The 14,827-nt window shown below is 34.4% G+C and overlaps 1 protein-coding gene across 1 annotated transcript in view; it reads right to left on the bottom strand.

Moving 5' to 3' along the window:
• LOC106467486 (vesicle-fusing ATPase 2-like) overlaps window positions 1-14,827 on the bottom strand; it is a 54,763-nt gene that overhangs the window by 14,161 nt on the left and 25,775 nt on the right. The window contains exons 8-14 of the mRNA XM_013927845.2: window positions 13,919-14,007; window positions 13,005-13,147; window positions 6,017-6,216; window positions 4,846-4,920; window positions 3,212-3,377; window positions 2,886-3,073; window positions 507-602 (exon numbers count right to left, since the gene is read on the bottom strand). Of these exons, the coding sequence (XP_013783299.1) occupies window positions 507-602; window positions 2,886-3,073; window positions 3,212-3,377; window positions 4,846-4,920; window positions 6,017-6,216; window positions 13,005-13,147; window positions 13,919-14,007 (957 nt within the window). The remainder of the gene's footprint in view (window positions 1-506; window positions 603-2,885; window positions 3,074-3,211; window positions 3,378-4,845; window positions 4,921-6,016; window positions 6,217-13,004; window positions 13,148-13,918; window positions 14,008-14,827) is intronic.

Here is a 14,827-nt window from a genome sequence, read left to right as displayed (position 1 = left end):
ATATCAATTCCAACCTCTCAGCCTCTGCCATTACAGTTTTTAAGGCTAAAGTCATCTGATCGAAATTTGCTGAACCATCGTTGACACTTACGAATGTTCAAAACACTTCCATAAACTTCTTTGATATTCTTTGTGGCTACAGAGACATTTTTTCCCTTCTTGTATTCAAACAGCATTACATGCCAAATGTGTGTCTCGTCATGTACCATCACTATAAGAAATTAGAGTATACTAAACTTTACACATTATATGGGCTACACTAGTGTGATATATATGCAGTTCATTTCACTATTATATGTGATGTACGTTTTTTGGGGAGTGGTTAATGAAAGTGTTCCAAAACGCAATATTAATTTCTTGATGACTTAATATGTACATACACATTACAATCTTTGGCATTATACTAAAGAGTAAACATATTTGTTTCTTGTGAAAGCTAAGTAACAGGTTAGACTAAACTTATAAGTAATTTTCCATTGTACAACTAATTTTTTTATACTACTTACAGGTTTAATGTCATTCTCCAAAGCATGCATGAAATCTTCTTTTGTTACCATCAACTTCTCCATAGCTTCTGGGTCAACCTGGACTTTACTGGCAGCCTGAAATGTCAACAAGTATTTTCTGATTATAAAATGAAGATGTTTGCTGTATTTTTAATGCACAGTTTTCAATTTGTGGAACCTATTTCCATTGATAATGCTTGGAGACCGTTTAAATGATGACAAAACCTTGTCAAAACTTTATACATTTGCTGTTATGTTAAACCTATATTAAAGTTTTCTTCATTACCCATTCAAGCTGTCTCCAAGCATTACTGTAAAAAAGAAGCCAAACGAGTACTTGTATTATTTGCAGGACAGTTATTATAACATGTACAAATTTTGTAGGTTTTTTTCTATCTTTTTTGATTTTCGGGTTGTCATAGCAACACTTACGATAAGGTTAGATTGTGAAAGTCGGAAGTGAATGAAAGAGATAGGAATAACGTTCTCCATGATTAAGTGGTAAAACAACGATTTCTGAAGAATCGGCTATAAGATCCGTTAACAACTCGCAAAGGAATTATTTTCTATATTGATACATGTATTGCCAGTAATTATGATATTTCTACCTCACTAATCTATAGCGCTAAGTAATAAATCAATTAATTTTATTTCTATTGATTTTAGTTTATCTGACCTGAACTTGCCACATACTTTAATGTTTTCATAAAACTGTAAAATGGTTGCAGCAGATAATGGTTGTTTTCCTGTACAGAAGTGTGGAAAACATGGACAACTGAGAGTACATTTTTAAAATTTTCTACCTTGGTAATGCAGTAAACCTTCTCTTTCTTAACCTAATTTTTAAACTAAAAGAAAAGAGGTGGTCAAAAATAACATTATCAGTTGTATTAATTACAACTACTTACAAAAAAAACTACATAAATCAAATATATATATAAATATATATTTGATATATAGGTTTTCAAGTTTGTGTTAAGGAATTTGAAAGATTCTATAGTCATACTGAAAATAAAATATCAAAAAAGGCATCACTGGGTATATTAAATATTTTGAATTACTCTATATTATCATCTATTAAATGTGATGTATAAACATTGACATTTCAAACCATTAAATGTCTATTTTTATTGATTGTATTGAACCCACAGTACACATTATAAACATTAATTAGGTAAGTTGCTAATTTCTAGAGAGTAGTGTATATCTTATTAGTCATAATTTTTATTTTCATAACTTAAACTCATAGTATTTAGATACATTTAAAAAGAGCCATAAATGGATTCTTATTTACAAATATATGAGTAGTCATCTACAGCCTCCTATAACTTAGTACTGACTGTCACTATACTTAAAGCATGAGAACCAATAATAAACAAGTAGTCATCTACAGCCTCCTATAACTTAGTACTGACTGTCACTATACTTAAAGCATGAGAACCAATAATAAACAAGTAGTCATCTACAGCCTCCAACAACTTCGTACTGACTGTCATTATACTTAAAGCACGAGAACCACTAATAAATAAGTAGTCATCTACAGCCTCCAACAACTTAGTACTGACTGTCACTATACTTAAAACATGAGAACCAATAATAAACAAGTAGTCATCTACAGCCTCCAAGAACTTCGTACTGACTGTCACTATACTTAAAGCATGAGAACCACTAATAAATAAGTAGTCATCTACAGTCTCCAACAACTTAGTACTGACTGTCACTATACTTAAAGCATGAGAACCACTAATAAATAAGTAGTCATCTACAGTCTCCTATAACTTAGTACTGACTGCTATACTTAAAGCATGAGAACCAATAATAAATCAGTAGTCATCTACAGCCTCCAACAACTTAGTACTGACTGTCACTATACTTAAAGCATGAGAAACAATAATAAACAAGTAGTCATCTACAGTCTCCAACAACTTAGTACTGACTGTCACTATACTTAAAGCATGAGAACCAATAATAAACAAGTAGTCATCTACAGCCTCCAACAACTTCATACTGACTGTCACTATACTTAAAGCATGAGAACCAATAATAAACATGTAGTCATCTACAGCCTCCAAAAACTTAGTACTGACTGTCACTATACTTAAAGCATGAGAACCAATAATAAACAAGTAGTCATCTACAGCCTCCAACAACTTCATACTGACTGTCACTATACTTAAAGCATGAGAACCAATAATAAACATGTAGTCATCTACAGCCTCCAACAACTTCATACTGACTGTCACTGTACTTAAAGCATTAGAACCAATAATAAACAAGTAGTCATCTACAGCCTCCAACAACTTCGTACTGACTGTCACTATACTTAAAGCATGAGAACCACTAGTAAATATCACAGTATGGTAGATGCACACAACTTACCTTAATGAGTCTGTTCATTGCAGTTGACTGGGCTGCACGTACCAAGCCTTCTATCTCAGCTCCAGAAAAATTCTTAGTGAGGGTAGCTAATTCATTGATATCTACATTCTCAGCTAATTTTCCATGTGTCTTCATCTGTGTGGTGTGAATATTAAGAATCTGAACTCTTCCATGTTCATCTGGCAGACCTAGGTCATTCAGGACAAAATATTTTAAAATCAAATTAAATAAATTTATTTATTAAAAGTGATAACTGAATTTGCTGAAGCACAGTGATTTTCCAATCTCTATTGACCTACTAAAAAACAACTTCTTTATCAACTTACTTATTTCCATTTGAACCTCCAACCTTCCAGGTCGAAGAAGAGCTTCATCAATCATGTCTCGTCGATTTGTCATACCAATAACAAGAATATTGTTCAGTGATTCAACTCCATCAATTTTAGCCAGCAATTGGTTTACCACAGTATCATGAACCCCTGTGTTTCCTGCCTAGAATGTTTATAAACACTATATATATACTAACATTTATAAAACTCAAAATACTCATACAACTTGTATTCATTAGCACCACCTTATTACTTCTCATTCATGTATATTTTCAAAAGACAACCCTAAAAATGAAATTTATGGAATATATTTCTTCTGACTTTGAAATAAAATTACAACTTATTTACTTTGTAATTGCAAAAATCCTAGAATTAGAAATTTTTAATAGAACTGACAAAGGTAATTAGCCATTAAAAATATAGATATGTTGTTTTCTGTAACTTTTTTACAGTGAATGATACAAAATTCTTGTAACAATAATTATAAATACCTGGTTGTGATGAAAACTGACCTCTATCTGGTATTCACGTTTCTTAGGCTTAGATTAATCTCCCCTATGCAACTTATAGGGTAACAAGTTTTCATAATGGTAGATACTATTGTTTTTAAATTCCTTGGGATTTTCACAGTAGATAAATAGGTTCACGTGTCAAACAACAGGCACTTCTCTTTTTAAATTTACTATTATTACATATTTTCAAGTAAATTACATAAAAATAACATAACCCTTATACAACTAATTCCTAAGAGGAAAAGCTCTTGTGTTGATCTTTTCTGAACTTGCTGGTTCCTGGCTTATAGCATTATTGCATTAGTTACTATCATAAGCCTAGTTCTTTTAACCTAGACAAGAAGGACAAACTGTAGTTCAATAAGTTTTGAATGATTTTACTTGGATGTTTTATAACCTTTGTGAAAAAAGAAAAATTAACAGCTTATTAAAATACTTGTTAAAAAGCTAGATGTGTTAAGATTTTATAGTTTCTAAATTTTACATGGTGGTATTTTGGTAATAAGGAGTATATACTTTAAATTATGATAAACAATAGTAATTAGTGAACTCTTGTAATTATATATTTCTTTCTTTTAACTTTCTCTAGAATATGGAATGAATTTAAATATTTATTGGTCACAGATTGTGTTGATTACTGTTCAGTAGACAATAAGAGAAATAAAACAGGTTAAGATTATCACAGTTGAAAGAAATAAGTTACAATTAGTTTGGCTCCTGGAAACAGATTATTATTATTATAAGTTCTATATGCTTTATTTATAAAAAAGATAATATTAATTGCTTCATATCAACCTCAGCTGTGCTCAACAGGACATTTTCAGAAGTATACATTTATAATTACAGTTTAATTTCCTATTTCTCTATCTAGAAGGGGATGGATATGTAAACAAACACAAATGTTCTTCATAACAGATAAAACCTGAGGGTCATTTATCTCTCTCAACAAAAATGTGGACATAAAGAGAATGGGTAAACTTGTTTGTATACAACCTTTTTGAAAGGATATTTACAAGCTGTTTCATTTGTATCTTTATAGTTAAACTTTAGTCTAGCCTTTAATGAAGTGTTAAGATTAAAACTTTCACTCACTGAAATTTAAAAATATTCTACACTTACTACAGAGCCTCTAGTTTTACAAATGGCATCAATTTCATCAAAGATGATAATATGCAATCCACTGTTAGGGCCAAGCTGAAAAAAAGGAGTAAATAAAATAATTTCTTTTGGATAGATATAAGGTTAACCAAAAATTAAATGAATTATAAAAGTTAGGAAAATCCAAGCTTAAAAAAGATAGCATACTGAAAAATGCAAAAGGTGAGTCAGAGAACCTTGTCTTTGACATTAGTTTTGTAGCATATTAATACAGATAAATATTTATGTTTGTTTGTTTGTTTTTTAATTATGCACAAAGCTACACAAGGGCATTGTGCTCTGCCCACCACGGGTATTGAAACCCGGTTTCTAGCGTTGTAAGTCCGCAGACTTACCGCTGTGCCACTGGGGGGCAAATATTTATGTATGCATTTATTTTGTTAAAATTATTTTGCCCTTTTGAGCTTTGGTTTTCTTTCAATGTGATCAGTATATAATGTGCACTTTAACTGATCAAGCATAATGTTTTATTTCATTAATTTTCATTTAATTTCCTTATGAATTTTCAATGTTTAAAACTTAAACAAATCACAATTTTTCAGGCAAAAAAATTGTTTACCTCTATTTTTACCAAAGAAACATGGTATGTATTGTATATATATAACAACATGGCAATCAGTGATGCCACACTAATTACTAGAAAGTGTTTTTGTAAAATAAATATATATATATATTAACTAACTTAAAAGTAAATGTGTTTTAACATAAAATTGAGAGGCTTGAAAGAAGCTCCTTGAAATTATGACTCAGTTTTATTACAATCAAGACAGAAAGTTTGTACACTTTTTCAGTGGAAAGATTTTACTGAAAAAAATAAATTTGTTTTCTAAAACTATAAATCACTTTTCAGTTTTTAAATTAACTCCTGCTTCTAGCAGCTATGCTTTTATAATTCTTATATTTGTGATTTTTGTTATCACAGAGCCCATTACTTGAGTCTGTCTGACTGTCGGTCTGTAATTTATCGATTAAAATTTTGTGGTAGAAAAAAAATAGAATAGGTTTTAACATAAAACATGTATTATAGTACAGTCATATCTTTATTTTTAAACACTTCATATCTGATATATATATATATATATATATATTAATGTTTGACCAAAAAATTTGATTTTACTATTAGACTACATACTTTCTTTTCTTCTTCTTCAGCTTCTGCAAAAAGCCTTCTGATGTTTGCTTCTGATTCTCCAACATATTTGTCCAAGATCTGGGGACCATTCACTATCTTCGGCTCTCGAGCATTTAACATTTGACCAATTTGCCGAGCCATTAGTGTCTTACCCGTACCAGGTGGCCCAAATAGTAAAATTCCTCGCACGTGCTTCAAACCTAACAATTTAATAAGTAACAGCAAAACACCTGAATTAGTCAAATACAAACTCTTTATATTTCTTTTACTAGTTATTGATAAGACTTAATAAAATATACATGAATTTATTGAACATGAGTTGGAAGAATTTTTCTGTGACCAAAAGTAAAATCTATATACATGATAAAAAATATTGATAATTTATTTGATGACAGAAATTTATTTTATTAACAGTTAGATATGTTTATATTGAGATATAAAGTTATATTATATTGAATTGGAAAACTAACAGACTGATACACCATAACAAACATTTCTAGCTAGGGACATATGATACTTTGCATAGAACAGTTCAACTATTGTGAATATTAAAAGGGGAAGTCCAGGACTTGTATTCAGGTGTGCTGTTTGAAAGACAAAAAGTGCCACTCACATTATAACTTTTGTTAAAAAAAGAAGAAAAAAGATCTTATTATTTAAATAGCAAAATATGATAGCTGATGGGTAAAAATGAAAACACATTGAGGCTTCTCACAAAACAGAAGTTATACAAATATTTTTAGTTGGACCTCGGACATACATATACTTAATTCACTCCAGAAAAAGTCTGAATTGAGCTTAAGATTTTTTTATTCTAATAAAAATTATGTTTGACATGTTTTAAGTTTTTTAAATTTAAATAAAATAAAACTATAATCCAAAGGTGGTTTTAAAATGAGTCCAAAAATGCAAATTATCACAAACTATGAGAGGCCACACAATAAACACAATTTCTGAGTTAAAAAGTGAAAAGTTTACACATTGTTCATGTATGATATAATCTATCTATTTCATTTTGGATTACTAGTTTAAATTTTCCTCGAACATTAAAGTGTACAGATGTGTATGGTGTGTTAATCAAATATTTGTTTTTTTAACATTAGCTATTAAATATACTTATTCATTTCTCTATATAGGTAGCTTCCCCATATAATTACTGTTGACACACATTTTGCAAGTAGCTTGTTTTGTAAATCCTTATGACATGTAAATCATGTTGTGTCTTAAGTTACAGCATTGATGTTCCATGAGTAAGCCAAATATTAAATTGTCTTGACACATTACATGCAGTCATGATTATGCAGACACTAATTTGTGTGTGTGTGTGTGGGGGGGGGGGGGGGGGCATTATAAAATGAATAAAATATTTTGTCTGGTGCAGTCCACTAAGGCAAAAACATTTAGGGGAAATGCACCATACACCAATGCGGTCTGCCCATGTAAATCATCCAGGGGAAGTACATCATACATTAATTTAGTAATTGTGTCAAAAGCAGTTCAATAGGGCAAAAACATCCAGGTTAAGCACCTTATATAACTGAGTAAGTGATTTTGTCAAGTGCAGTACACCTGGGCAAAAACATTCAGATTAATTGAATAAGGTATTGAATAAGGTCTAAAAGTAGTTTAACCAGCTTAGCCCTATTCTCACTGAGTGGATAAACATGAATATTGGAAAGTAAATATGGAAACCCACTCAGGAGGAATCCTCCATGGTCCACCACCACCCCAGCAACTGGTAACTGGGAGTGGTAAGGATTCCTGTGCTCCACTAGATGAAAGGGGGTGTCTGGAGGAACATCACAGTGGAGACTATGCAACAGGTGCCTGCAATTCCCTATTCTGAAAGCAGACCAACTCTGATATATACTATCAAAGGGTTGGCACAGATGGGCAAATATCCCCTTCTGCTTTAGTCATGAAGTCCATCATGAGTGATTGTCCATCATAGACTGAAATTGATTGATATCTAGTATATATATATACCATTGGGTAAGCAGGCAGTGGTCTGACAGAAACACCCTATCTCAACAGTGAGCATTATATAGTTACTGAAAACTACTGCAGGCTTGAGGTAAAGCATGTCTGACTAGGCAACACCCGACACAAGGGAGAGATCTGTAAAGGTGTTACGATTAGGGAACTAAAAAGAAAACATAAAAGAAAGGAAGTGATCAGACTTAACCTAGCAAAGGTGAACAGATGTGTGTAGAATCACTACACAAGAAATGGGTATGAGAGCCAAAACACTTTCCTTGGCAGCATAGGTACTGGGGAGGAAGGACTGGTCAGGATAGAGTATCACATAAAGGTATGGTAAAGAGTGAGGGAAACATTAATGGCATAAATATCCAAATGATGACAACCACAAGTGAGGAGGAGGATGAAATAGGTCTTAAGGGAAAGATGGTACAAGGAACACGTAGCAAGAGGTTCAAAGGGAGAACAAGAATGGGCATATAGGACCACATTAAAGTCCCAATCCGGTAAAACAAAGGTAAGTGGAGGATGGACAATATGAAAGGAATGGAAAATGAGGGAAATAACAGGAAAGGGGAAAAACCTTACAGAACTGAGAGGAACAGAAGGCGTTTGACAGGGCAGCCTGATAACTAGATACAGTTGAAATGGACAAACCCTGGTCAAACAACCAGGTGAAGAATTGGAAATGCTGAGGGACTGAAGAACAGGAGGAACAGAAGCCACAGTGAACAGACCAATGCCTTTGATAAATGGTCAAGGATGAAGTTCTGATGGTTCGGGAAAGAGAAGACAGGACTCGAGGAGTAAGGCCATGAGCTGAGGCAATGAACCTGACAAAAGTCAAGCGTGAAGATGAAGCTTGGCGACATCGGGATGAATAATGTCTGATCGAGGTTGACAGAGGAGCGATTGAGACAGAGGTAAGGGCAGGGGATATTTCACAAGTAAAGTCCAAAGTAGAGGGAACTACAGCTAAACAGGCCAAAATGGAACAACAAGCAGGACTAGACAAGGAGTTGTCTGGATGAGGGATAGAACTCTGGATACGAGTGGGATCAGAAAGTAAGCATAGATGTGAAGTCCCCTCCAATCCTGACTGAATGATCTACTCCCACAGCTGATAGGTGTGGAACAGGAGACCAAAAGAAAAAAAAAGTGTGTTCCAGTGAGTGGCAAAGACATCGATATGAGGGGTTCACACTTGACAACACACCCACCAAAAGACCTGTGGATGAAGGGACCACTCTGTGGAGAGAACCTAGTTGAGACAAGATAAACAATTGGCAACCAGATTCATAGTGTCAGGAATATGACAAACAAAGACCACCAGGAGGTGATGGTGGGCCCAGAAAAGAAGATCCGGAGTCCAAAAACACAGAGACAATTCCACTGTTGCTTGGTGAAATAACTGACAACAGTGGAATCGTGTGAGTGTACCATAACTACCCAACCCCTCAGGAGTGGAAGGAAATGGGTCAAAGCTTGATGAACTGCTAAGAGCTCAAGGGTGTTGATGTGGAGTGCAGACTCCTCAACTGACCACAGACCAGAAATCTATTGTGAATTGAGGAAATACTCCCCCAACCTACCAAAGATGCATCCATGAACAGATATAACTCCAGACAAAGTGGAGGAATGGTAACCCCACCATGGTCTGGTCCCTTTTGAGTCACCAAGAAAGGTCGACCCTGAACACAGAAGGAAAGGTAAGAGGATGGTCCAAAGGATTGAATGAAAAGTTCCACTGACTGAAGAGTGTCTACTGAAGTGAACGCATGTGAGCTCGACCCATGGGAATGAGAGCTTCATAGGAAGCCCACATCTCCAAAAGCGATAGAACTTCTCGTGCAGTGAGAAAATGAGAGGTATGGGCCTTTGTGACTAATTGCTCCATATCCCTGAGATGAAGAGAAGAAAACTGGTCCCGACTGAGATGTAAATTGTGTAGGGGTAAGAATATACTTCTCCAACTTGATCAGAAAACCCACCTTTGCTGCATCCTGGAGAAGTAAACATGTATTCATCTGACTGAGCACAGGAAGAGGTGAGCAGGAGCCAGTTGTCCATGTAATACTGAGTTCGAATCAGTGTCCTGAACTGGAACACACAACCCTCATGGATGAATCAAAGAAAATGATGTGACTCTGGAGCAATTGGAATGTGGAGATAGAGTTGTCCAACTTCATCAGAACACCCACCCATGCTCCTTCCTGGAGAAGTAAACATGTGTGATCATTTGAGTGAGCATGGGAAGAAGCGAGCAGTAGCCAGTTGTCTGTGTAATGTGAATTTGAAGACCCAACAAGTGATGGTGACGAACAAATGTGCGAACCGCTCGACAAAACACATAAGGAGCCAAAGAGAGACCAAACAGCAGTGGCCTGAACTGGAACACATGACCATGTGGATGAACTGAAGAAAATGATGTCACTCTGGATCAATCAGAATGTGAAGATAGGCATCCATTACATCGAATTTGGTCATCCAGGGTCCTGGGGAAAACACCTCCCAAAGTGAGAGACAAGATTCCATAGTGAAGTGAGGGGGTCCAGAAAGGAATTCAACTGGAACAGGTCTATGACTAGCCTCCAATCACTCATCATCTTGGGAACAACAAAGGGGGGGGGGGGATAAAACCCCAGTTGAATGGGCAACACCCTCTCAATAGCTCTTTTGTGCAGGAGGTCTTGAATGACTTCAGAAAGATGAGAGAGAGGAACAATCCCAAGAGGGAAGAAAGGGAATGGGGGTTGGGGACTGGAACTGAAGGCAGAAACCATTGGACAGAACCTGTAAACCCATGGATCTGCTGTGAAGTGCTGCAATCTGGACCCAACCAAACCAGGAACCTCTGTCATGTTGCTGATAATGCTGGCTTCTGGTCAAACGGGGGCTAAAAAAGTAGGATAGGGATGCGAACACCTGGAGGAAGGTAATGGGTGGGATGTAGAAGCAGGAGGGCAGGAAACCAGGACAGAAGAATCCTGGTAGAAAACATGAGAATGAAACAACTGCATGGTCAGGAAGAATAAAGAATGTAACCTAGCCACATCAATCTGAGAAGGAATCTGGATGACCTCCAAAAATGGTTTCATCTAGAAATGGAGTTTGACAGAGATCCTGTAGGGAGGAAAGGGAAGACACACTCGCTCAAGTAATGCATCCCTCTCTAAAATGTCCCAACAATACAACAGCCAGGTATTGAGAGAAAGGGTGGAGGCAGATAAACGAGCCATAGTGGGCCACAGGAGGGGTCCTGTGTTCATCAGAAAAGGCTTCAGGGGATTGATGAAAGGCTTCTGACATTATTTGGAGGGAGGAAAGATAACACCAAAGGGAGGTCAGGGCAAGATGATTCCTAGAAAACTGAGCTTGATAAAAGTGGACTGAAACCCCAGGATTCAACCCAACAGGGTTAGGAGAGGATCCAAACATTGAGAATAAAAAAAAATATATCCAAGGCTCAATGGTAAGCCAAGGCATATTGGTCCAACAAATGAGGAGGATGGGGCATGCCTACACCCCAACTGTAGTTGGTCAGAAAATTTCTGAGAAACAACACTTATGTTGGGTGAAGGAGGAAAAATATGATAATCTGAAGGTTGAATTTCATTCAGTAAAGAAGGTGAGAAATCATAGGCCATAGGAGAAATACTCAAAACATGACATACCTGATTAACCAGTTGCAAGAAAGGAGTGGGAGATGAAATCTCCTGAGTGGGTGTAGAATGTCATGGACCAATAAAGGAAGGTGCCGGAAAAATTTTCTTTATTTGGGTGGAGGTCTTCCTCAGAAAGAGGTTCAGGTGGAAAAGGAAGAGAACTTGCCGTCCGATTGGAGGACACTTAATTTCCTGCATACCAAGACTTGTACTTCCTCGGCAAATAAAGTCGACTCTGCATCCTGGGAAATCATGCTGTGTGTGTGTCGTCTCCTGTTGCGGGAATTTCATTGTCCACCACATTTAACTTCAAATTCATATTAATAATGTGTAGGATTTGGAAAAGACAAATTATTTGAATGCTACATTGTGTAAACAATTGAAATTCGAACACGTAAATTGGTAAATAAACTTCATCAGAAACGGTAAAAAATCACAAGCAAAAATCGTAGTCACACTTGGAAAGTTTAATCACATGTCTAAACAAAGTTATGCCAACCAAGAAAGTGAGAACTGAGTGGGAATAGCAGAGGAAGCTAGCTGTGCCAGTATAGATTATGCAATACTTTTGGTGGAGAGTAGTCACATGATAAGTACATGCCGCGAAACTGATGGGGTATAAAGACTGAAATGCTGGCAACAAATAGTTTTTTAGCAATGCTTAGAGGGCAAACAAGGATCAATTTTAATGTGCACAGTTACTTATGGTATCACTAAATTAAAATGTTATGATATACTATATGACAATTTTGACCAACAAAAAAACTGCCATGTAAAAGAGAATTGTAATGAAAATAAACAAAATTGACAAGCAAATCCTGGCTTTTGGGTCTTGATCTGGAGGCTTAAAGCCATAATAAGGTTTTATTTTAAAACAAATGGTTTACAAACAAAAACAATTAATGCAACTTGTAAAATTAGGCATTACATCTTAGGATTAAAATGTGTTAACAAATGTATGTGCAAAGCATACCTAAACAAACTGATGAGTTAATATTCTTGACTGCTTTTTCTAACACATTTCTCATTAAATCAGCTAAATCTTTATGCTTTTTACCACTGTGTATTTTTAATATGACCCATTTGTGTTCCCACACAGCTATTTAGTTTCACCAAAATGCCCCAAAAATATCCTAACTTTAGACAGCTAAAACTATAATTTGTCAGGCAGTCAAGAACAATTTAAACATATACCCTAAAAAATGTGAAGCATGCAAAAAGAAAAATCTTAGTTTATGGTCCAAACTGAAAGCTGATTGTTTATACATCTCAAGCACATTTAAATTACATGAATATGTCTAAAAAATACAATGAAACCAATAAAATTAAAAGTGTCCACTCACCCAACTGCTCCACAACCTCTGGTGGAAAAACTCGAGATGCAAAAGCTCTTCGGAATATGGCATTAAATTCTCTATCTAATCCTCCAATACCCATTTTCTGGAAATCCCAGTCAGGATTGATGATAGATTGCCGCACTATTTTACTATGCAAGATAATATTTTTCATAAAAATGCTCTAAATACAAACTACAGATTATTAATTGAAAAAAGTCCAAAATAAATAAAATTTAGCAAAACAAAAGAAACAGAAACTTTGTTTGTGCTTTTGTTATTTTTTAACTAAACCAAAGTGTATTTATCTTTACTAATTATCATTTCATGATATTTGAAATACTTAACTTTTGTTCAAAACAATCTACATAATTTGCAAAAAAAAACAGCAACTTATTAAATGTTTCAACAGAACAAAAACACAACCTGTTGTTCTTATGTAGTGAAAGAAGTAGGTTTATTGTTAACATCATCATGGTTTTATCTACTTATAAAGATATGAAAAAGTACTCATTTGTGTTTATTCCTTATCAAATTAACTGATAAAATAATTACTGGAAGTATTCTACAGCAGTTATTCTTTAGAATTAATGGTTGGATTAACTTAGTTATAGTATTTGAAGCAATAAAATTTCAAAACAGAAATCTGGAGCAGTGGAATGCTGGTAAGGTTATTTAATTTTACTAAATTGTAAATAAGTAATTTATTATATAAAATCTAACAATTTATTTGCTGTTTAATGCTTGCTTCTTCCTTAAAAAAGAAATGTACAAATAAATTTAATTTTAATTCTGTGTGTAAATTTTCTAGTTTGTTAGAATATGAATATTTATCAGATAAAAACAACTTCAATTCTAGCTTACCATCCCCAATATTTTCACACTGTGTAAAATTTAAGATTTACCAAAATCTTGAAACTTACCTTTTACAGTGGCCAGCGAGAACAACTGCTGAACCTTCTCCCTTCTCAAATACAACAGAGGTGTCTGGTAAAACCAATCCAAGTCGGGTCTATAAATATTTACAATACTTCATAAAAGCTTTGAATACTGCTTCTAAGTTAGAAATTAGATTATCAGGAAGTAATCTAGGAATTTTTTTTATGGACTTCCTTAAGTGAATAAAAATATGTCCATTATGGTCTACAGTTTCAAATGCCAGCATTTATAATGATGCACTAAAAGGTAATGTAGTTGGTTTTCTGAAAGACTATATTAATAATGATATATCTTGAAGAAAAGTTTTCAACTTAAAGTTTGATAGTAAGGTTTATTGTAGTAGTTTAGATGTTGAGTTTCTGTATACTAACATCCCTTTGGAAGAAGTAATACAATCAAGTGTTGAACTAATTCTTTATAACACTCCAAAACCTGTGTTTTGGAAGTTAATAATTATTGATATCATAGAAAATAATTTTGTGTCTGTTACTAATATTTATGATTAGATTGATGGTGCAGCTATGGGCTCTAGACTGGCTCCTTCACTGGCCAATCTTTTCCTTTTTTTTCAGGAAAAACAATAGTTAAAGGAATGTCCATAGTCTTTTAAACCATTATACTATTGAAGGTATGTAAATGACACTTTATATGTTAACTAGACCACCATGACCCGTTGGGTCAACCACTATTCAGAGGTTATGAAGAATTCAAGCTAATTTCAATATTGCACAGAAATGAAGGTTTATTTTGAGATAATTTAATTAAATATTTCAATCCATTAGTGTTATTCATAATTCAAGAAAAATATATTTGATTGTTGATTGGGAGTAAAAGGAAAGACCATTTCATTTTTCAAAAAAGTAAGCAGTTTCGTAAAGAGCGCGAACGGTAGT

Source organism: Limulus polyphemus, unplaced genomic scaffold (assembly GCF_000517525.1).
Source record: "Limulus polyphemus unplaced genomic scaffold, Limulus_polyphemus-2.1.2 Scaffold2631, whole genome shotgun sequence".
Classification (NCBI taxonomy): domain Eukaryota; kingdom Metazoa; phylum Arthropoda; class Merostomata; order Xiphosura; family Limulidae; genus Limulus; species Limulus polyphemus.
The sequence above is the reverse complement of the archived record's forward strand: the minus strand, read 5'-3'. Positions and strand labels throughout refer to the sequence as shown.